This window comes from Chaetura pelagica, unplaced genomic scaffold (assembly GCF_000747805.2).
Source record: "Chaetura pelagica isolate M959 unplaced genomic scaffold, ChaPel_1.0 scaffold235, whole genome shotgun sequence".
Classification (NCBI taxonomy): Eukaryota; Metazoa; Chordata; class Aves; order Apodiformes; family Apodidae; genus Chaetura; species Chaetura pelagica.
This window is the reverse complement of record NW_009953215.1, coordinates 1,331,438-1,355,071: the sequence shown is the minus strand read 5'-3', so window position 1 is coordinate 1,355,071 and position 23,634 is coordinate 1,331,438. Positions and strand designations below refer to the sequence as shown.

Sequence of the window (23,634 nt, the reverse complement as noted above, 5' to 3'; positions counted from 1 at the left end):
GCCTGCTTGCTTTGTGAAGACCTAGGTTTAGACTTTGTCTGGTCTCCAGCAGAGGGCCACCAAGATGATTAGAAAGCTGGAGAACTTGATAAATGAAGCAAAGTCTGAAGGAGCTGAGTTTGTTCAGTTTAAAGAAGGGAAAGGTGATGGGGATATTGTCTGTGTTTCCCAGTACCTAAATGCTAGTTACAGAGAAGGTGGATTTATTCTCTTCACAGGGATGCACAGTGACAGGGCAAGAGGCAATGAGTGTAAGCTGTTTCAGCAGAAATGCTTTCTGGAAATCCTTATCATCAGCTTCCTGAAGGGCCAGAATTATTCTGCCCACCTCTGAAATGAAAAATAAACCTTTTAATATCTTGTATGATGTATTTGCTTCTTTGCAGTATTCTTGGGCCATAAGGGCTGATTTCAGTACATTTCTTTGCATCTCAGTATAACCAGGCATAAGCCTAATAGATTATTTTCTTTTTTGCTATGTACAGTTAGATAATGATAAAGGCAATAATTGCATGTACATTCTTCTAGGAGAAAGAAATTTATCGATGGCCAATCAAGGAATCACTAAAAACTATGCTAGCATGGGGATGGCGAATTGAAAGAACACGGGAGGGAGATTCCATGGCATTGTATAATCGGACGCGTCGCATATCTCAAACCAGTCAAGTGAGCCATTTTACGAAAAGCTTATTTTAAGAAAGGCATGCAAAATCTGCTCTCAAATCTTTGGTTTTACGATTATGAGCCTGCAGCATAAAAATAGGTGATAGCAATTGCTTTGCAGTTCTTTTCACTGAAGCTGGAACTTTCTTTACCTGTTGCAAAGTAAAATGTCCATAAACATTTTTAAAATGAACTGAACAAAACTGAAATAGTAATATATTTGTTCACTTGTTTTAGAGTTAACTATGTTATTTACATGAATTGTTTGCATCAGTAGGTGATTACACATTAATAGTGAGTATTAATATGATTTTATTCTGCAAGTTTTTAGAATTTGGTGGCTATGGATGCTTTTAATCTTGTAAATAAATAAATAAAGGTACATATAACAATTTTTTTTAAAGAGAATTAATACAAACATCAATGTGAATGAAGCCAATTACACCTATAGAAAGCCCAAATTCTGAAAATATTAAAGATAGGAGTTATTTTCCCTTAGAATAAATACCATTCTTAAATCAAAATGATATAAGGATAAAATGGAAAAATACTAACACTATAATCTCTTAGAGCTCCATATGCTTTGCAATTAAATGGGAGAGGAGAGAAAATTTATTTCTCTTTCATAGACACATGAACCCATATCAATAGTGGGAATAAAATGGAGGGGAAAAAAATCTCTCAATTCAACTCTGCAGTATTTACGAGTGAGTGGTGACAACCTTGTGAAAAATGAGCAGTGGAACCTGTTCTCCATAGGTACTAGAAAGTGTATATCTAGTGATCTGATCTAGCACTTGGGCTAAAGTACACATTGTATTATGCACACTGTAATTGCATTAAAAAAATTTCTACTTCCAAATATCCTGACTTTTGGGTGTTTATAATACTGCCCCAAGATTATACTGGCAGAGATATTAATATATACTTTAAGTATAAAGAGCTCATTAGAATGAATAACTTTACAATTGAGATTCAAATGATATCAACATAAGAAAACAGTTTTTGTAGCTGTTACACTCTTGCCTTACGGTAATGAATTTATAAAACATTTCTAGTTTCTAAAGCCTAAAATATTTCTGTATTTCAGATAACTCTATCATATTAATACTCATCCTGTGTTAAAAATATGTTATTCTGTCATCACACACACAAAATAGCATTTTCCTGTGTTCAGCTGGAAAATTTCAAGTATATTTATCAGCATTTCATGTTAATGTACCAATTCTTGCATTGTTTGCTTTAGGTAACAATGCTTTATCAGTACGTATTTACATTGTGCTGTTTGTAGTCCTATGTATTATGTTGAAAACACCTGCCTTTTGATAGGAGACCTTTGAACTTCTAGGTCTTGTACATGCTTATATACATGGATATGAAAATAATATTGGACATAGGAACAAAATTCTGAGCACTATTCTTTCTCAAAAAAAATGTACCCGGGAGGGATATGGGTTTATCTGTTATAGCAGAATCCATACAGGAAAGCCCAGCAATACCCCTTTCTAGCCATGTTTCTTATGTCAGTGGCTATCCACACAGGGAATCTCGGTCATGGTTTGTTCTTCTTTGACCATTTGTGTCAATGTAATGAGGAAACCTGTGACATATTTAGCCAGTAGAAACAAAGAATGACAAAATGGTGGTATTTCCTGAGCAGGCAGGAGGGATGGAAGGAAAAAGATAAGAATTTAGTAGATTCTATTCCTTCATGTAGAAATAGGATTGAAAAGCCAAATTCAGATTTTGAATTTTGCTTGAACTTAAGCTAGACTATCTGATATTTTGCCTGTTGAGAAAAAAAATCTCTACAAAATACAGATTTAATAATAACTTCAGTGTTACCTATAGTGAGTTCAAATCTTAGATAAAAATGAAACAAAACTGTTTTACACATTTGTCATTCAGATCTCAGTAGATACAGCCCATGGTTACACTCCTCGAGCAATTGACATGAGCAATGTCACCCTCTCCAGAGATGTTCATGTAAGTAAGAAACACTTAATATGCCCACCATTTTTTTTAAACTATTTTTTTACCTTTTTTTTTTTTTTTTCTACTAGTTTATTTTAAACAAATTTGGTGCCGTATTTTACTTTCTTTTATGTACTTCAGTTTTGTTCTGTTGGATTGTTGGGGTTTTTTTTATCTTTTAAATTATTACTCTATGATCCTCTGTTGCTTAAAAAAACATGGTTCATGTTGAAAAGCCTCAAAGTGTGTTTTAGTCCTAGACTGATTTTCTCAGCTCTCTTTGGGAACATCTGTTGTTTTGAAGAGAATCCTGTTTAGAAGAGCTTGCAGCATAAGCTTTTTTCTATTTATCATTAATTTCTCCACCATCCTCCCAAAATGTTTTATCACTGCTCTTTTTTTCTAAATTGAAGAAATAAGAATCAGGAACCACTGTTAAAACAAATGCTATGAGAATAGAGAATGAAGAAGTTGAGGGTAGGATTTTGGCTGATCTATCAGTAGATTGCTGTTATTTGGAACAGTATTTTTTATCTGATGACCAAATGATGTTTCTGTCTTTAGAAAGTTAGATCTTTTTTCACGGTGTTTGATGGAGTATGGTGCCAGTTTTCACAGTCTAGTAATTTACTGTAAGTATGGTAACAGTTTTAAATAAGGTATCACAAGTGTTTGTACCAGTCTAGTGATGACAATATGGAATTCAAAAGCTGGCTAGGAAAAAGTCTTGAAGCACAGGGTTACATTTGCTCACACTGATCTATGTCACAGTGCAGTGAAACAAGCAGCAGTAGTAAAGTAGGCTGCTATTGGTACAGTATATACTGTAGTGTGCCTCTGATCAAATTCTCACACTAGATTTCCCTCCTTCATTCCTATCTTCTAGTTTCCAGTTTTGTATTTCAAACTGTTGTAGATTGCTGACTAGCTTTACAATAAAAAGAATTTACTGGCAATTAACTGTCACTCTTGAGCATTCAGTCAATGGCTGATCATTTCAAGGAGTTAATAAAATTTATAATTGAGTAACACTGTTTGTATCATTATACTCTTATCTTAAACTGATGGAACAGTTCACTATAATTACATCATGTAACATCTGTATAGATTCAGTATACAAAACTTGTATAATATCAACCAGAAAACAATCCTTCTTGGCCATTAACTGTTGCAATACATATCACTATGCTCTGTATTCTCCTAAGGCCATGGCTGAGATGATGGCTGAAAACTACCATAATATATGGGCAAAGAAAAAGAAATTGGAGCTTGAAGCAAAAGGTAATATTAACTGTAGTTATTTACAGTATTCTAAGTTATCTATAATTAGCTTAGGTCATGTATTTGAGTTTGAAAAAAAACAAAACAGGAAATTTAAATTGAAAAAAGAAGACACAAACAACAACAAAAATCTATTATTAATGAAATATTATATGATTTTTAGAGTCTGGAATTTTTTATAGTACTGAGTGTAATAGTTCCTGTGGAAGTGGCTTACAAAATCAAATATAGTAACAGAAGTCAACATTTGTGAAAAAATTTAAGTTCCATTACTAATTTTTCCTTCTAGCATTAATCTTTCAGACTGTTGCCTAGTTGGCTCTGATTTAATTTGAATTACTTCTTTTATTGCAGGTAAAATGACTGCAGATCTAAAAGGATGTTTACTGAGAACTGCTTGTATCATGTATTGCATTGACAAGTGGATAAACTTAGACTAGATTCTTGATTCTACATAAAAATTGCATGTGCCTATACCTAAATGACAAATTTTGTCATGTATTGCGTAACGTATTTTTCTTCTCTGCTAAAATAACTTCTTTATTTGTGTTAGTGAAATTCTTTTTCTGCAGTTAACAATATATTTGCACATGGAAGAAAAAATACTTAGAGATACAGCAGGTTCTCATTTACAAATGACTGAAGCTAGGGTTCAGGACTCAGTATAGGTTTATATCTTGGTTTTATCTGTGGTATTTATTGAATTATTTTCAGTTCCATTAAAAGAAGTTGTAATTATATTACAAGTTGTAATTATAATACAAGTTCATAACACTTAAGCACTTTTTTCTTCTGTAAGAGTTTTTGCAGCAGGCTCAATATATTTACTTAGTATTTGCAGTAATTGATTGTGTTAGAACTATGTTTGCAGATGTGTCTGAAGTTTCTATCTGAATAATTTTTAGCTTTGTGTAAAGAAACAGAAAAGTTCATTGTTTGAGATTAGATTGTACTGTAATGTGCTATGTATTATTAAGACAGTGTTTTTACACACTGGGACTTTCTATGTCAACAGATAACTCCTTAACTGCTTTTTGATTCTCTTGATGTTCTCTAGTAGGAGGAGGCAACCATCCTCTTCTTGTTCCTTATGATACGCTCACAGCTAAAGAAAAAGCCAAAGACAGAGAGAAAGCACAGGATATTCTGAAATTTCTACAGATTAACGGATATGTTGTCTCCAGGTAATTCTCTGTTCAGTATTAGTGTCACAGAAGGTTTCTAAGGCTCCTCAGATGTCTTTTGTGTTGTTGGTTGGTTGGTTTGGGGTTTTTGGTGTGTTTTTTTTTGGTTTGGTTTGGTTTTTTCCTTTTTCATTTTTTTTGTTGTTTTGGTTTGGTTTTTTTGTTTGTTTTGTGTTTTGTTTTTTTTTCATACAGAAAAAAACTATGGTCATTTTTAGGTTTTAATACCTAGGAGTAAGGATGAGCTCCTTCATATAGAACATTGTATGGAATAAATGGATTATGGAGTTAGTAGCAAGTTTTATGAAGGGCACAAACAGAGTTCAGAATCTCTGATGGTCTTCTACCTCTCTTCTCAACATTAGAGCATGCTTTTTCTTTTTGGAGTGTCTACATATGTACATCCAGCTGTCACTAAACTTTTTTATTTCCTTTCATGACAGAATTATTAAGTCTTCGTTACAGGTCAGGCACATACACCTCTATAGGAACTTCTAAGAAATTGCTTCGATAAGACAGATTTATTTCTAAATATTTATTTCTAAAATCTACTATTTTTTAGTTTTAGTAGAATCTTTTAAAAGTGAAAAGTTATGTTTTAAAGTTATTTAAAACAATCCACATTATAAATGCAATAATTGTGAATAAACCTAGTAATCAACAACCGGTTCATAATTCAGTACATATACATGCTATTGTCTGCAGAATAACATGTTGTGTAGTTCATTTTTGTTTTAACATGACATACCTACCTTAAGTTAAAGATTGTCTGCCTCATCAGCATGGCTTAGGAAACATGAGTCACTAGGAAAGGTTGAAAGCATATCTGAGATTTGTATGAATAGAACATTAGTAAGTTAATGAAGCAGTCACAAGATGGATTTAAGTAATCATTGTGAATTAATTAGCCCAGCATATTTACTGAAAATCTGCCTAATTCATTTCTTTTATATCACATATGAAATTCATCCTGTTCACAGACTCCCACAGATAATCAAATAATTCTAGGTTAAATCTTTCTGGGTTGCTAGAATAATTCAGTTTACATCCCTTCATTGGAGTAGGATGTACAAAGAAGGATGTCAGTTAGTAAAGGTTTCTTTTCTCATCCCCTGTCAAAATGACAAAAGTCTCCTCAGCTGTATTCAAGGTACCACATTCCTTTTTGACTGATCCTTTTTATTTGTCTAACATAAACACAATTGAATAGTAGCTTTTGATATCTGGACAGTGACCTTTCTAGTCTAGTGCACCCTCATGCACAGGGTTTAGGGAAGATACAAAGGCTTGCCCCTGCCAAGCACATGGCACTCAGGCACATGGCCTGAGACTCACAATCTCACTCCAGCTGCTAGTGCTGAGCCCCTCACTTGCTTTACTGACACTGCCCCCCTGCCATTAGCTATTTTTTGGCACAGTATATACACCCCAACTGAGACTCCCACTTACTCCAGTTGAACACACCACAGACCAGGGGTGCCTTACCCCCCTCTACTGACTCCAGTTGACAGTGCCAGATCCGCTCGCATCAGTCACCTGTAGTAACGACACTTGACTCAAAAGCCCATAGGACCCACAGAGACGTTCCCAAAAGCTGTGGTCTCTCCGTGTGCTAATGCCGAGACCCTCATTAACTCCTTTTGCTGGCATAATAGGTCTGGGGGCGTCTATAACCAAAGTCTGACTGAAAACCTAAATAAGCTTAAGTGTACTGTTTACTTCAAACACAGAACAATCTTATGTTACTTATTAGCGAAAGGAGTGGTAGAGTTTATGGAGAGGTAAGGCTTTTTTGAGTCTTTCTGTGTCTGTTAAAATGTACTTATTTTTACAGAGGACTTAAGGACCTGGAATTAGACACCCCTTCCATTGAGAAACGCTTTGCCTACAGTTTCCTACAGCAGCTTATAAGATATGTGGATGAAGCCCATCAGTACATTCTGGAGTTTGGTATATGCATCTTCTTAAGTGTTATTTGTTAAGATGTACTATATTATGAAAGCAACTAGAAAATAAATATAAAAAAATTACACATTCTTGGACTAGCAATTTTCCTTCTAGTTTACTATAGTTGATGAAGAGGATGGATTTTGGAAAGCTATGTAGTTCACATATTCATTTATCAGATGCAAAGCTTTCAGCCAAAATTTTATAATTTCCATTCTTTGAAAAAGAAAACTGGCTTCTCCCTTGCATTTATGTACAAATTGATAATCTCTCACATGTGCACATTAGCATTTAGTATTCACATGTCATCTCTTTTTCACAGTGCAAATCAAACCAGACATATGTACCATTCTGAAATTTCCTCTGAAGGAGGAAGTTAAGTAGAGAAACCTCTTTAACAAACTCTCACTATGGGAATGTTCTTTCAGAAACACCCAGCATGTGTTTTGTCAGCAGTGCTATGAAGGAAAGGAATTACCTTGATCTGCTTTTGTTAAAGACAAAAATAGATTAAATGTTTGGTGACCCAAGTCACCTTCTTATATGAGCAGGAAAAGCCAAAAAACCTGGCCAGATGAGGCTTCTGTGTGACCATGGAAGTCACAATGCCACATAACAGATACCATGCATCGTGTCTAGACATAGATGGAGTTATCGACAGTATTAACAGCAGGAAGATTGGATAAACCAATGCTCATCCAAAAGCCTGTCTAGTTTTAAAGTAGAAAATATAAAATTTGTGAATTATTATATACCATGGTAACTTGCAGTAGCAAAAGTCTGGTCTTGGTAACTCATTAGGTTCCTTCGGCTGCTAATGCCTGATTATCATGGTTTCATGTTCCACTTACGTATATTTGGCATAACTGCAAGAACAACAAAAGCACAGAAACACTGGTGGAACAAAATACTCGTGATGTCCCTCAGTGGAACAGTAAAAGGAAAATAATAAAGGATAAAGGAAGCTGTAAAAGATTATGTTGGTAAAGAGTATTTGATTTTTATAGTAATGGTGGAAGTGAAGCAATTTTAATTTCATTTTGGTAGTTCTAACCATGAATTTTGTTCTTTAGATGAAGTCCACGAGTAAGTAGTAAAAATCTGGTAATTCTGTTTCTCCTGGGAATGTCTGAGAAAGGTGTTCCAGTAGAATATGTGTTCAGGCTTCTAAATTGTCATCTATAATTAGAAAAATTACCAATATATAGGACTAGATTTTAATCTTACAAAAATATGCATATCTCTTTGGACTATGAGACGTTTACACTTTTAAGAAGAGTTGAACAATTATTGTTTACACATTTTATTTTCTGTAACTTTTCTTATCATGAAGTAGTCATAAAATGCCATCTTAACTACTGTGCGTACCATTTGTGGTATCTTAAATCTACATATAAAGACAACTGGTATTATTTGTTTGTAGTGTAGCCTTTCCAAGAAAAATGCAGAGTAGGCTGTCATTAGGATATAAGATGGGGAGCTTAATTTTCTTCTCTCTGCAGATGGTGGCAGCAGAGGCAAAGGAGAGCACTTCCCATATGAACAAGAGATCAAGTTTTTTGCCAAAGTACAGTATAACTTTGCTTATTCTTTGTCAATGTAGCAAGTAGTTGAATTGAGAAAGTTTTTGTTAGTGACCATGGTTATTGTTGATGTAGTTGCACTTTTCTGTGTTAAATGTATTAATTTTTAAATTAAAAACAGTAGTAGTATAAATGGCTTCAAACTACTGTCAGATGAAGACATAGATGTGAAAAAATTACAGTACTACATGCTTATTATTAACTTGTTCATGCTACTTATGTTTTTCATAACCTCTCTACGTTTTTTGTGTACTAGTTTAGTCTAATTCTGAAGATTTTTCTCTTTTACAATCTTCATGCAGACAAACGTGAGCAATAGTTACTGGAATTTACACAGCTATGTATCTGTCAGTGTCACCTTCAATATTCCTTTCCTTCTTTTAAAACAATGCTAATGTCTCCATCACAGAATCAGAGAATGGCTAAACTTAGAAGGGACATCTGGAGGTCATCTAGTCCAACTTCACTACTCAAGCAGTGTCACCTATAGCAGGTTGCCCAGTGCCATGTCCAGACAGCTTTTAAATACCTCCAAGGGTGGGGACTCCACAGTCTCTCTGAGAAACCTGTGTCAGTGCTTGGTCACCCTGACAGTAAAAAAGTGTTTTCTGATGGTCAGAGGGAACATACTGTGTTTTAGTTTGTGCCCATGCATATGATGCTGTCATGGGGCAAAACTGAAAAGAGCCTGGTTCCATCTTCTTTTACACCTTCCCTTCAGGTTGTTTATACTAATTTATGAGATCCTCCCTGAGCCTTCTCTTCTCCAGGCTGGAGTCCGATTTCCATCACTCTCCTTATTTGAAATACCCTCTAGTTCCTTCATCATCTTTGTGACCCTTCAGTGGACTCTCTCCCCAGTATGTCCATGTGTCTCTGGAAGTGGGGAGCCCAGAAGCAGACAGAGAACTTCAGATGTAGCCTCACTGGTGCTGAGTAGAGGAAGAATCATCTCCCTGGACCTGCTGACAATGTTCTGTTTAATGCAACCCAGGATGCCACTGGCTGCCTTTGCAGGGTGCATTCGTGGCTCATAGTCAGTTTGCTGTCCCCCTGGTCCTTCTCCGCAAAGCTGCTTTCCAGCTGATCAGCCCTGAGGGTGTACTGGTACCTAGGGTTGTACATTGCCAGGTGTGTAGGACTTGGAACTTGCCCTTGTTGAAAGTCCTGAGATTCCTGTCAGCCCAGTTCTCCTTTTTGTGTTGAGAAGGTTTTACACATCATACACTAAGGAAATCTGCTTATGCCTTCTATGGTGTTTGCATATTTAAAGTGCCATTTTGTGAGTGAATAATTAATGAATGAATAAGCAAAGGCAGCTCTTTGCAGCATTTTGAAACCCTGGTATCCTTGCAGTAAATTGTAGTCTTGAAACCGTAAAGTACTTCCATGTGGTACTATTTGCGAAGGTCATTGAGTTGGAAGCTGGCATTGCACATTCCTTTGAACCATGCTCCAAAAAGGAAGCAATTTCAGGTTTTCTTATTGGCTGTTTATTTTGCATCTTCTCCTGGCTGACAGCTACAGTGGGCACTGAGTAATATTCACCACATGAAGTAAATAGGAAAACTGTGGACAAGCTCTTAATGAGTCAGGATGTTTTAGGAGCTTTATTTGATAGCATCTAGAAAGAAGTGCTGTTAGTGTGCTAACCGTTTAAGTGAATTTTTCGTAAACTTACATCAAAAGACATGAACAGCAATAACTCTGTCTGGGTATGTGGTACTGGGAGAATCTTAAAATGTGAGATAAAATGAATTTATACTTTCTGCTTTGTAGTCCTCCTAAAAAACCCCCCACAGATAAAGTCCAAGAAGCAATGTAATTTTTTTTCCGCTGCCTTTCCTAATGATGTTCTGACTGCCTTGAATAATAAATAAATTCAAAGAGGGGTAGGCATTAAAGAAACTTTAAATTGGAGTTATCTTTACTAGAGTTATCTTTATTAGATTTTTCGGGGGAGGGGATCCTCAATCCATCCCACTCCCACCCCTTTGAAGCCAATTTGAGTAAGAGATGCCCTGGGCCTTAAGATGGATCACAGGCCAGCAGAAGAATACCTGAAATGAAGGATAATGGAATCTCAGGCAATGAGGCAGCTTCAGTGAGGGCCCAACTTAAAGGCCTCTATGCAAATGAACGCAACATGGGAAACAAGCAGGAGGAGCTGCAAATATGTGCAAGCCTGTAGGGCTATGACATTATTGGCATCACTGAGACGTAGTGGGATGACTCCTATGACTGGAGCATGGGAATGGATGGGTATAAGCTCTTTAGGAGGGACAGGCAGGGGTGAAGAGAAGGGGGCATTGCCCTCTATATCAGTGACCAGCTGGAGGCCATAGAGCTCCACGTGGAGATTGATGAGAACCTGACAGAGAAGCTTATGGATCAGGGTTAAAGGAAAGACTAGGGCTGGTGATAGTACAGAGGGAGTCTGCTATATAGTCGGCTACCCACCTGACCAGAATGGCTGAGCGGATGAGGCCCTCTACAGGCTGATAGGTGCATCTTCCCATCCACAGGCCATGATCCTCATGGGGGATTTCAACCACCCTGACATCTGCTGGAGGGAAAATACAGCAAGGCACCAGCAATTCAGGAAGTTCGTGGAAGGCATTGATGACAGATTCCTCCTCCAAATGGTAGAGGAACCAAAGAGAAAAGGTGCTGTGCTTGACCTTGTTCTCCCCAACAGAGATGGCCTGGTGGATAATCTGAAGCTTAACGGCAGCCTTGGCTGCAGTGACCATGAAATGGTGGAATTCAGGACCTATAGGACAACCAGCAGGGTCTGGAGCAAGCCCCCTACCCTGGACTTCAGGAGAGCAGATTTCAACCTCTTCAGGGATTTGCCTGGTGGGGTATCGTGGCATAAAATCCTGGATGGGAGAGGAGCCCAAGAAAGCTGGTCAATATTCAAAGATTACCTCTTCCAAGCCCAGAAGCGATGCATGCCAAGAAAGAGGAAGGCAGACAAGAATGCCAGGACACCTACATGGATGAACAAATAGCTCCTGGACATTCTTAGATGAAAAAATAAAGTCTTCAGAGGGTGGAAGCAGGGACATGTAGCCTGGGATAAATACAAAGAAGTTGTCTGAGAAGCCAGGGATCAGGTTAGGAAAGCTAAAGCCCAGATAGAGTTAAAACTGGCCAGAGACATCAAGGGTAATAAGAAGGGTTTCTACAGGTACATCAGTGATAAGAAGCAGAACAGGAAAAATATGAGCCCTCTGCAGAAGGAAACGGAAGACCTTTTCACACAGGATATGGAGAACACTGAGGTACCGAGCAATTTTTTTGCCTCAGTCTGCACTGGCAAAGGCTCTGGCCACACTGTCCAGGTCACAGAAGGCAGAGGGAGAGAAAAGGAAGATCCACCCACTGTAGGAGAAGAGCTGCTTCGAGGCCATCTAAAGAACCTGAAAGTACACCAGTCCATGGGACCTGACAAGATCTATCTGTGTCTCATAAGGGGGTTGGCAGATGAAGTTGCAACTTTGCTGTTTATCATATTTGAAAAGTCATAGCAGTCTGGTGAAGTTCCCACTGACTGGAAATGGGGAATCATAACCACCGGGAAGGAACAAATACCCAGGAAACTACAGGCTGGTCAGTCTCACTTCTGTGCCCGGCAAGATCATGGAGCAGATCCTCTTGAAGGCTCTGCTATGGCACATGGAAAACATGGAGGTAGTTGGTGGAAGCTGAGAGAGCTGGGGTTGTTCAGCCTGGAGAAGGGGAGACCTCATAGCGGCCCGTTCAGTGTCTGAAGAGGGCCTACAGGAAAGGTGGGGAGGGACTTTTTTCAAGGGTTTGCAGTAAGAGGACAAGGGTTAATAGATCAAAACTGGAAGAGAGGAGATTTAGGTTAAATATTAGGAATAAATTTTTTAGTGTGAGGGTGGTGAGACACTGGAACGTGTTGCCCAGGGAAGTTGTGGAAGGCCTACCCCTGGAAGTGTTCAAGGCCAGGTTGGATGAGACTTTGTGCAACATGGTCTAGTGGGAGGTGTCGCTGCCCACGCGAGGGGATTGGAACTAGATGATCTTTAAGGTCCCTTCCAACCCTAAACCATTATATGATTCTAGGATGATTCTAGGAAACAATGCATAAAGATTTTAAAACGGAAAACACATTTGAAATCTCCTGTCTTTAGTTGTGACTTACCAAGTGTAGTACAGAACATAGTAACAAAACCCCCGAGATAACCACTTCTTTCTGATGTAATTTCAGGTTGTGCTCCCTTTGATTGATCAGTATTTTAAAAATCATCGCCTGTATTTCTTATCTGCAGCAAGCAGGCCTCTCAGCAGTGGAGGTCATGCCTCTAATAAAGAGAAAGAAATGGTGACAAGGTAAAACCTATTATTAATGTGTATGCATACTTGTGTTTGTCTTTAAACTGCAGCAGATGATTGTGGGAAAATGAGGTGTGGTAAGCAGAAAAACATTTTTTATGAAAATGCAAATAAACTTTTTGCTTTCCTTTCCTGTTAGGAAAATTCACTGTACAAAATGAAGAGTGCAGAGTTATGATTGTATGCTGTTTTAAAGGTAGCAGTAATGATGCCAGCATGCAGGCAACTGAAATTTAGCATTATGAGCAACAGTATATCAATTGTACATTCCGTGACACAGGCTACACAATTGTGTTTCAGTTTTGGCTGTTGGAAATAGCTATATACTGCAAGAATTATTCCTGCAAAATTTTGTGGTAGATTGAAAAGCCAAACTTATTTATAACTGTGTTTCAGTAAGTGTCATTAGTACTGTTCACCATAAAAAGTAAAAATGAGAGTTGCATTCTTCCTGCTCTTTGGTTCTCTAAAATGTAATAATAGTAGTAATACGACAGAAATATCCACTTGATCCATTCTCTGAAGTTACACGTTTTTTAGATCATCTTTATATGGCACGTTTTCAGAGAATTTACTTCTGATTGAATTGAAACCGTATTTTCTATTTAGTAAAGTGGACTGCAAGCTTCACACAGGATCTGCTGCATAACTGTAATGTACAGGTATCATGGTTGCTGAAATATGCAAAACTAAACTGCTATTCTTTGAGGCTGACAGCCAATTGATGGTCATACAGACACGTGGGGTTTGCAAGATTATCTGAATACTCAGTAGTTTCTAGCAACAATACTAAAACTAAGTAAGTAATTGCTGTCTTGACCCTGTGTCATCTCATGGACTAATTTGATTTGGCAGCTTGGCTGAATGGCATTTTTCAACAAATTTTTTAAATCTCTATCAAAATGCATGCATCTAGATAATTTTCCACTCTAAGAACTGCTGTTCTTCTGTCTGTAATGTTCTGGATAACAGTATTTTCACAGTTGTTAAGTCATGCCAATAAAACCCATATATCTACAATATACCAATCATGGATATATTGACATACATGCTGTATAGATTCAGGACTTTTGCACATATGCTGTCTAACTGTATGAGATTCCTGAACACATAGCCTAGCAAAAAGATCTGAACTGCTGCTATACTTGAGTTACCTGCCATCCAGAAATGTCAGCCAAAGAGAAGAAATCATATACAAATAAACCTTAGATGATTATAGTGCTATTGAGAAGTTTATTTCTTAATTATCAAGACACAAAGATTATAGAAACTACATGATATGATGAGTTTCCTGAAGGGTTGTTTTGAGACAGTTTAATACATTCCCAGCATTTTTTTGTGTAGTTTTTTCACCACCTACAGTATCGTGGAGAGTTTGCCAAAGCTGAATTTGGGTTGAGTTTTCCCTTAGAGTACAATTCATGTGTGGGATTTTCTTTAAGTTAAGGGCAGTTCCCAGCTGCCTTCTTTTTCCAGTGAAGTTAAGCTTTCATTCATTAAGCTATGGAAGGATATAATCTTGGGGATTGATAATGCATTAACATTATTAACAAGTGCAATAACAATTCAGTTTCTAGCAAATATATTAAATCAAGATAAATTTTGTGGGCAAATACGAGTCAGACCTCTTTCTGAAATATGGTAGTGTTATATTCCATTTCATTTGTAACCAGCCTCTTCAGGATTGGGCTTTTTGCATTTTTCGTCCATTAGACCATCTTGCAAGTTTTGTACTACTGCAATTTTATAAAATTAATTCTGGACTTCAATTTAAGTATTGTCCATTTGGACATTGTAATTTATTTATTTAGTTAACCTAAACTAATTACACCTAATATTAAAGGTTTAGTCTGACTGTGAAAACACCTGCTGAATGCTCCAGTCAGTTGAGTAACATTTGTATGTTGGAAAGTAAGATAGATTGTGAACTCTTTAATGTCTTAATTAATATGGACACAATATTTATATGATCCTAACATGCTTCTGTACAGCTTTTTCTGTTGGGCTAGGTGAACCAGCATCATCATAAAATAATATAGAGTATATGTCTGCCTCATGGAAAAAGAAGTGAAGAGAGATCCCTGAACAGGCACCAACCAGACTCATTTGTAAAACAGAGCAGTTGCTGTATTGGATCACTGTGCACTGGCTAATTAGCTGGATTCAACACCACATTAACCTGGCTGTTCTGATTCTGGACATAAATGTTTCCATTTGGCACCACACTCTTGTTTGTCAATGGAATAACATGTTCAGATCTCATCCATAAACTATGCAGACATGCTTATGATATCTTTTGCTTTTAAATCAGAGGTTGATAACTAGCCTGTGTGCCTAATAATTAATTAGCTTACTAAAAATGACATGATACTATTCATGTCATTTATAGATGATGAGGTGTTTTGCAGCATAAAAAAGAAAATAAAAATTGATATTGCTCTTGGAGAAAATTCTCAGACTGAGCTGGACCAAGATTGAGCTAACGCCTCCTAAATCTGGAGGCCAGGTCAATTTCGGTGCACATAGTGTGCTCCTGCTACTATGAATTAACACAAAACATCATTGCACAGGAAGTAATTAAAACATTTGAAATAAAGTAATTGATCATATGAATTGTTGTTGTTTTTTAATAATCTGAGAGGTGATTTCTCTTGTTAAGTATGTTTACAATGCAATGTATTTGAAAGAAAATTCTCACTGTGTTCAAGATGATGAGATCCAAATTGGACTAGTTAAACATTCGCCATCAAACACTTCAATTAATCTGATTTCAAATTGTCAATGGTATCCTGAATAGCACACTGACCACATTTTACTTCTTAAAGCTTTGATGGTTATTTCCTCGTGGGTTATCATATAAGACGCTTTTATATTAATTAGCTTTGCTTTTAATTTTTTTTTTGTTTCTTTAATTATAATATGTGCTTATTTAACCATGTTTGTTAAGAATATGCACTTGAAAACTCTTTCTTTAGTACTCTGTCCCACATTCTGCTCAGATAATTGATTCTTTCTGCGTGACATCATGTTGCTTTTCCTGCTCATATATCAGCTGTTATTTTTTCTTTCTTCTCCCCTCCCCCCCATTTTTTTTTTCCTTTTCCCTTCTCTTCTTTTTTATTTTTCTTTTGTCTTCAGCCTGTTCTGCAAACTTGGAGTTCTTGTCAGGCATAGGATTTCACTATTTGGTAAGGAGACCCTTGACAAATACTAGCATGGCCATCACTTTCTTTTTTTTGCCATTTTTGCATTGTGTCACGTGCTGCTTTGTTGCATGCTGCATGGCTGAAATGCATGGTCATCACAGACCACTAATTGTTTAGGCTGGTAGATCACAGAATTTAGTAGATGGAGTAAAAAGCTTTTGTAGTTATGAGTTTGGGATTTTCTATTTAGTTTTCCATGTGTCTTAACTTATATCTGGATTTCATTATCCTACCAAAGAATTTTGCTGAATTAAATATAAATACTGACTTGTTATTTTATTCTAAATTATTTGGCAAAAACAGAGCATCAGAGCTGAACATTTGTATTGGAAACTCATGAAGGAAAATTTGTAGTGGGCTGAAATGCTTAGTTATGTTCTATGGAATTCTTAAGCATTACCAGATATGCTTGACACCACATACGCATGTGTGCAATCTTTCTGGTATTACGTGAATCTAGCAGGAGCTCGGTGTTTGTCTAATGCCATGTGAAAATCACTTAATTGAAGTAAATTAGAAGTCTGTATCAAGTGTATGCATCATATTCAATATATGGAACAGTAATTTACTCTGCATTTTTTTCTTATGCCATTATGATAGGATAGTTGAAATAGTACATCCTGTGCTTATATAGCTTCTATAATGGATGCGTTGCAAACTTCAGCATCCATGAACATATCTAATTGGGTAATTATCTAGTGAATTAGGATTTGATTAAGATAACATGAATCTAACTCAATTCCTACATATTTCATTTTAATTCAATTTTAAGGGAAGGAACTCACTTGCTGCAGCAGTGTGGTGTTTAAAAATCTTACAGACCGTTATGAAAACCATTCAACTGAGAAGAAAGATTGGAAGTTACTTTGAGATATTGCTTTTTAATATGTTTTGGGATGAGCTGAGTGGATTTGCCTGTAAAGCCAAAAAATCATAGGAGGAATGGATTTATTTCTGCAGCTGTGTGGCATTGTTGCAGCTTTTTCTAAAGGGTGGAGTATGTCACAAACATACACATAAGGTCTGATTTATACCCTAGTTTGATTCTTCAAAGAATGAACTAGCTCAGGTATACTATTAAAATTTTGCAAATATTTTTATTTATTGTATACATTTGTTTTTCTGACTTTTTTTTCTAAAATGAGTAAGAGTTAAAGCTAAAAATCTAAGTCAATGTAATTTTCTTCATATTAAAAACCAAGATCTTTTTCCATTCTACATCTCAGCTTGCTTATTTCCTATTGTTTGACTGGGTTCACGTGGTAGAAGGAGACAAGTCAGACGGGATCAGATGAATATTCACTATGGCTACCATTTTGAAAATGCTTTTTCTAGTGTACAGTAACTAACAAAATAAAAATTTATTTATGCCAACACAGACATGTACTGTAGGTTTTCCATGAGTCATGACAAGGTCATCATAAGACTCTGGAACATGGTCAGTTACTCTGGACCTACTAATTCAAGTCTAAGCCACCTTACAATTTTCCTTACCTCAACAGTGAATGTTAGAAGCTGATCAAAAGAATTGCACTTACTCCAGCCGTAATGAGGCCTGTGTAGAAGAGGGGAACTGTGTACTCTTCTGTGTAGAAGAGAAGCTCATGAGAACTGCCTCCAAGCACAGCTGGGGCCTAGGAAGTTATTTGTGTGTTTTTAAGATATCTTGAATGAGCAGGAGTTGCTTGATAATAAACTTTATAGATGAGGAGTTTGCTATAACAAGTAAGAAAATGCTATATAGTTTTGCTCTGTAGGTGTTTTCTATTATTGTAAACTTGAATGGTACTTCTGAAGATACAGCTACATGTATGAAAGGCATTAGTAAAAGTCATGTGGCTTAAGCTGTATATACAAATCTAGATAAAATGGGAAATTAAGCATGCAAATCTTTCAGAGTCAACTTTAGCAGTTAATTGCATTTGATATCTGATAGTGTCACTGGGATTATGGAATTGTAATTTTTAATGAAATTGTTTCTTAACACTGTGAAAGTAGATTTTGACCCCAATAATTTATTGTTTGAGAGCTGTAGCTGTGCATCAGTAAGAGTATATTGATTTATTTTAATTATTTTTAGAGAGCTGAATTTGAAAGTTTATAAACAATAATTCTAGTGAATTGAGCATCTGAATGTATATTTTCTCAGTTTAAACCCCAAATTTATGTGACTGGTTTGACTCACTTTAAACATTGTTTCAATCTCCAGTGAGGCATTCTTTCTACATAGGTATGTAAGTAGTTTTTCAAAAGAATAACTTCATATCATAATACAGACCTCTGTAATCTGAAACAAAAATTAGCTGGGTAAGACATTGGATAAGAAAGGCCTGGTTTTGCTCAATCATTTTTGGGAACTTAGAGCAAATAATTAGAGGAATTCTTTAAAAGGAACAGAAAGCTTCCTCTGCCTTATGACAGAATGAATATGTAAGTGTCCTTCCAGTGAGAGATCTTGGAATCAGTATCTGTAGCAATTTCCTCATGCAGCAACATTTCTTCCCTCCTGATATAATTATACAGCTTTCTAAAATATGTAGGACTGCATCTCAGAGTACTAAAAAAATTGTGCAGTTAGTGGGATCAACTGGATTTGTAATACATGCTGAAAGGTGATCCAGTCATCAGCCTAATATTTATACTACCTTCTAGGACACTTTTAGCCTTAAAATCTCTATAACTCACATAACTTATTATTTACATATATCCAGATTCCATTGTTTTGGGTTCTGTTAAGAGTTCCTTTAAGGAACAGCTCTGAATTTATGTACTTATCACCTTCTTCCCTTACATCATGTAATGAAATTTTATATACTGCACATTCATTACTACACCTAAGTGGTTTTGTATCTAGTTTTAAGGATTCAAAAAATGAATAATATTTTTAATTAATAAAAATAAATATTTTTAATTTAATAAAGGTACATATATACCTTGTGAAATATTTGCAGTAAAACTGTTTTCATTAGAAAATTCCTTGTTTTGGGTTTCATAATTCAGTTTTTTAAAATGATGGCCTTCTGCAACTGACTTCTGACCTCAGGCTGGAAAAAAACCTGATTATTGAAACATTCTATTACAAAGGAATTTTTGTTTGTTTGTTTTAACTGTGGCATTTTAGGGTAAAGTATTACAAATAATAAAAAATACTCATTTTTGTAGTTTTTGTTTTGACTCAAGAAATGTGGGATAGATGATTGGACTGTGAGGTGGACTGAAAATTGTAAGGGAGCCCTGGAACAGGCTGCTCAGAGAGGTTATGGAGTGTCCTTCTCTGGAGACTCAAAATCCATGTGGTTGTGTTCCTATGTGGCCTGCACTAGTCCTGCTCTGGCAAGGGGGTTGGACGAGATGATCTCTAGAGGTCCCTTCAACCCCTAACATTCTATGATTCTATGATTTATCATGGTTATTGAATTCTGCTCTGATACCCCAGTCTGGAACCAATCACACTGCAGAATCTGTGACAGGGATATGCCTAAAGCTTGTCTGGTTTTCAGAATAACTAGATAAATTTCTGACCCTTCCATCTGGTTAATACAGACCTCTGTAATCTGAAACAAAAATTAGCTGGGTAAGACATTGGATAAGAAAGGCCTGGTTTTGCTCAATCATTTTTGGGAACTTAGAGCAAATAATTAGAGGAATTCTTTAAAAGGAACAGAAAGCTTCCTCTGCCTTATGACAGAATGAATATGTAAGTGTCCTTCCAGTGAGAGATCTTGGAATCAGTATCTGTAGCAATTTCCTCATGCAGCAACATTTCTTCCCTCCTGATATAATTATACAGCTTTCTAAAATATGTAGGACTGCATCTCAGAGTACTAAAAAAATTGTGCAGTTAGTGGGATCAACTGGATTTGTAATACATGCTGAAAGGTGATCCAGTCATCAGCCTAATATTTATACTACCTTCTAGGACACTTTTAGCCTTAAAATCTCTATAACTCACATAACTTATTATTTACATATATCCAGATTCCATTGTTTTGGGTTCTGTTAAGAGTTCCTTTAAGGAACAGCTCTGAATTTATGTACTTATCACCTTCTTCCCTTACATCATGTAATGAAATTTTATATACTGCACATTCATTACTACACCTAAGTGGTTTTGTATCTAGTTTTAAGGATTCAAAAAATGAATAATATTTTTAATTAATAAAAATAAATATTTTTAATTTAATAAAGGTACATATATACCTTGTGAAATATTTGCAGTAAAACTGTTTTCATTAGAAAATTCCTTGTTTTGGGTTTCATAATTCAGTTTTTTAAAATGATGGCCTTCTGCAACTGACTTCTGACCTCAGGCTGGAAAAAAACCTGATTATTGAAACATTCTATTACAAAGGAATTTTTGTTTGTTTGTTTTAACTGTGGCATTTTAGGGTAAAGTATTACAAATAATAAAAAATACTCATTTTTGTAGTTTTTGTTTTGACTCAAGAAATGTGGGATAGATGATTGGACTGTGAGGTGGACTGAAAATTGTAAGGGAGCCCTGGAACAGGCTGCTCAGAGAGGTTATGGAGTGTCCTTCTCTGGAGACTTTCAAAATCCATGTGGTTGTGTTCCTATGTGGCCTGCACTAGTCCTGCTCTGGCAAGGGGGTTGGACGAGATGATCTCTAGAGGTCCCTTCAACCCCTAACATTCTATGATTCTATGATTTATCATGGTTATTGAATTCTGCTCTGATACCCCAGTCTGGAACCAATCACACTGCAGAATCTGTGACAGGGATATGCCTAAAGCTTGTCTGGTTTTCAGAATAACTAGATAAATTTCTGACCCTTCCATCTGGTTGTAGAATATGAAGTACCTGATTCCAAATAAATACATGGCTCTTGAAATATGTCTACATGGTGTAAATAGATTTGCAATGTAAATTTTCAGGGACCTGAAATTAGCATCTCAGCACTGTAATCATGCAGTGTGTACACACCTGCAATGTGAAAGTTAAGATACCATTTCATAACATCTCAATACCTGCTGTCCTTAGCACAGTGTTGCACTCTCTTCTTCTTCAGCACTGGCACTCATATCACCAGAGCAGTACAATAGTGATAAAAAAAAAATTGTAGTCATTTGCGGTGTTTTTTTCTGGCAGGATTTTTTTAGGCCACCTCAGTTTTTCTCATCTGCTTGCTGTATCACTGCATGACCACCAGTACCAGTGCAAAGAGTGTGGGGCTGCCTGGCTAGGGGCAGCCATGGAAGCTGTGGTTCAGGTTTGTTTAATCTGCTGTGGATGAACAACACAATACTACCTCCTAATTTGATAGCATAGAGCAACGTTCTCAGTGCTGCAATAAACCTCCTCCTCTTTACCTGCAGTTTATAGTTTTAGATCTCTATTTTACCAAAACAGGTATTAATTTTAATTGTATGTTTGCCTGTATTTTCAAGTGAAATAACCACCAGCAAGAAAGTATAATTCACTATATGTAGATGATGGTATTTTCAGAAATCTGTCTTATAATAAGTATTCAATTTGTTGTTTGTTTGTTTGTTTCAATTCAGAAACTTTACACATCTAGAGAAACAAGAAAAAATAGTTTCATTCTTGCAGAGATTTAGATGTATTTTTTTTCAACATATTAAATAAAGGGTGGGTTAGATCTGCATAAACTAAATCTGTCTGGATTTAGAAAGTTAACTTAGAGGTAGCTTATATATGGCGACATCTTAGGATGTACATATGCATACAAGGCCTTGCTGTGTGTAAATTCTCTTTTTACATTCATAAGTGTGAGTAAAAGAATTTATTATGGGATATGCAGTTTATATCAGAGACTCATGTGGGCCACATCTGAACCTACTATAAATGGCTGCAGCTTATTGGTAACAGTAGAGAGCTAACCTTTGTGATGAAATTTGTATTAAGTGTTCTCTTCCTGCAGTAGAAGCTTTTGAAAGTTAACAGCTTTTATGTTACTGAGAGGGGGAAGAAAGATGTTCAGATAAACTTAAATCAATTAAAGCAAAATGTATAGAACCTGAATGAAAACCAGACAAGACACTGCAGCTCTAATTAACCCCACATTTAAGTGCTTCCATCTTGACTGCCTCAGCTATTTGATGAAAGATGCTTTACTGCCTCTGGTTACTGCATTTGTGTGAACAAGGCTAAGACAACAAACTGCATGTTTTTTAACTTCAATGTTAAAATTATGCAGAAGTTCAGTTGTTCTTCTGCTATGTCATATTCTCTTTCATTAAAACCAAGGATACAGTCAGCAGAGTGTAGGTGTGCGATATCTTATGCTCAGCTTAATTGGTGGATAATTTTCCTCCCTGTTTAGGAAATGATGCAACGTCAATAGTCAACTGTCTTCACATACTGGGCCAGACCTTGGATGCAAGGTAATACTGAATGTATTTTCTAAAGTATGAAGAAGATAATTTAAGGAAATAATATGCAGTCAGATTAGGGCTACCTGTGTAAGACTGAAGAATTTAAAAACTCAGGAAGGTATAGTACTGAAAACAGTTCCCATTGCAAAGCCAGTTAATTACTAGGTAGTTAGTAGGAGTTGGCAAGACAATATTTGTAAGTTGCACTTTCAGCTTCTGTTTGGATAAATGGTGCTCAGGAAGTGATGTTAGTTCATCTGGTTTTGACTGTCTCAAAACCACAATAATATTAGAATGCTTTATGTTTTTTCTTACATTGTTTAATAAAAAAATTCAGGAGTTAAATGCTCTTGGAGTGTAGTAAATCTAACCCCTAGAGTGTCTTCATTGCAAAGTTAATTCAAGTTCTAATTTGAATAAAAACTACATCAAATTAAGTGCTACTTTTAAGTAAAGTTGGGATACTTCAGCCATTTTGAGGTTTATAGATGAGACAGTCTTGAAGTATTGGAGGGTGATGTGTTCTACAATCAGCTGTGTGCTGATAGTTGATGTTTAGATCTTTGCAGTTATGAAACAAAACCTGATAGTTTAAACTACCACCATGGTAATTTGAGATAACTTTTTTCCACTTCACATTTACTCTCAAAAAAATGACTGAATTATATGCAGATGGTTCCTTTTCTCAGTATCAATAAATTTTACTTTCCATTTGCTGTGGGGTAGAGTCATGATCATGGTCAATTAATATGGCTCAACTGTTGCCTGCTAATCCTTTAGGTTACAGTATCTTGTTTTTTATCATAAGTTTTTCTTGCATTATGCAATCATAGAGATGGAATACAGATACAGGTGGAGGTCACCACTTCAGCTTTTGGTAGAGGTCTACAGGTAGCACCAGATGGGGATTAGGGGATTCATGGAGGTTACATGAAAGTTTGAAAATATTGCCATTGAAACTGTATATGCTCACTCTGTAAAACAAACCCAAACAAACAAAAAGCCTGGACTGTTATTCAAAATTTACAAGAGAATTTCACCTGGATTTATTTCTTGCATGCCTAAATTGATAACT

At 36.2% G+C, this 23,634-nt stretch overlaps 1 protein-coding gene across 1 annotated transcript in view; it reads left to right on the top strand.

Moving 5' to 3' along the window:
- RYR2 (ryanodine receptor 2 (cardiac)) overlaps nt 1-23,634 on the top strand; it is a 262,530-nt gene that overhangs the window by 159,234 nt on the left and 79,662 nt on the right. The window contains exons 56-64 of the mRNA XM_009997595.1: nt 529-666; nt 2,572-2,649; nt 3,843-3,918; nt 4,979-5,102; nt 6,937-7,052; nt 8,552-8,616; nt 12,873-12,994; nt 16,136-16,185; nt 22,508-22,568. Of these exons, the coding sequence (XP_009995897.1) occupies nt 529-666; nt 2,572-2,649; nt 3,843-3,918; nt 4,979-5,102; nt 6,937-7,052; nt 8,552-8,616; nt 12,873-12,994; nt 16,136-16,185; nt 22,508-22,568 (830 nt within the window). The remainder of the gene's footprint in view (nt 1-528; nt 667-2,571; nt 2,650-3,842; nt 3,919-4,978; nt 5,103-6,936; nt 7,053-8,551; nt 8,617-12,872; nt 12,995-16,135; nt 16,186-22,507; nt 22,569-23,634) is intronic.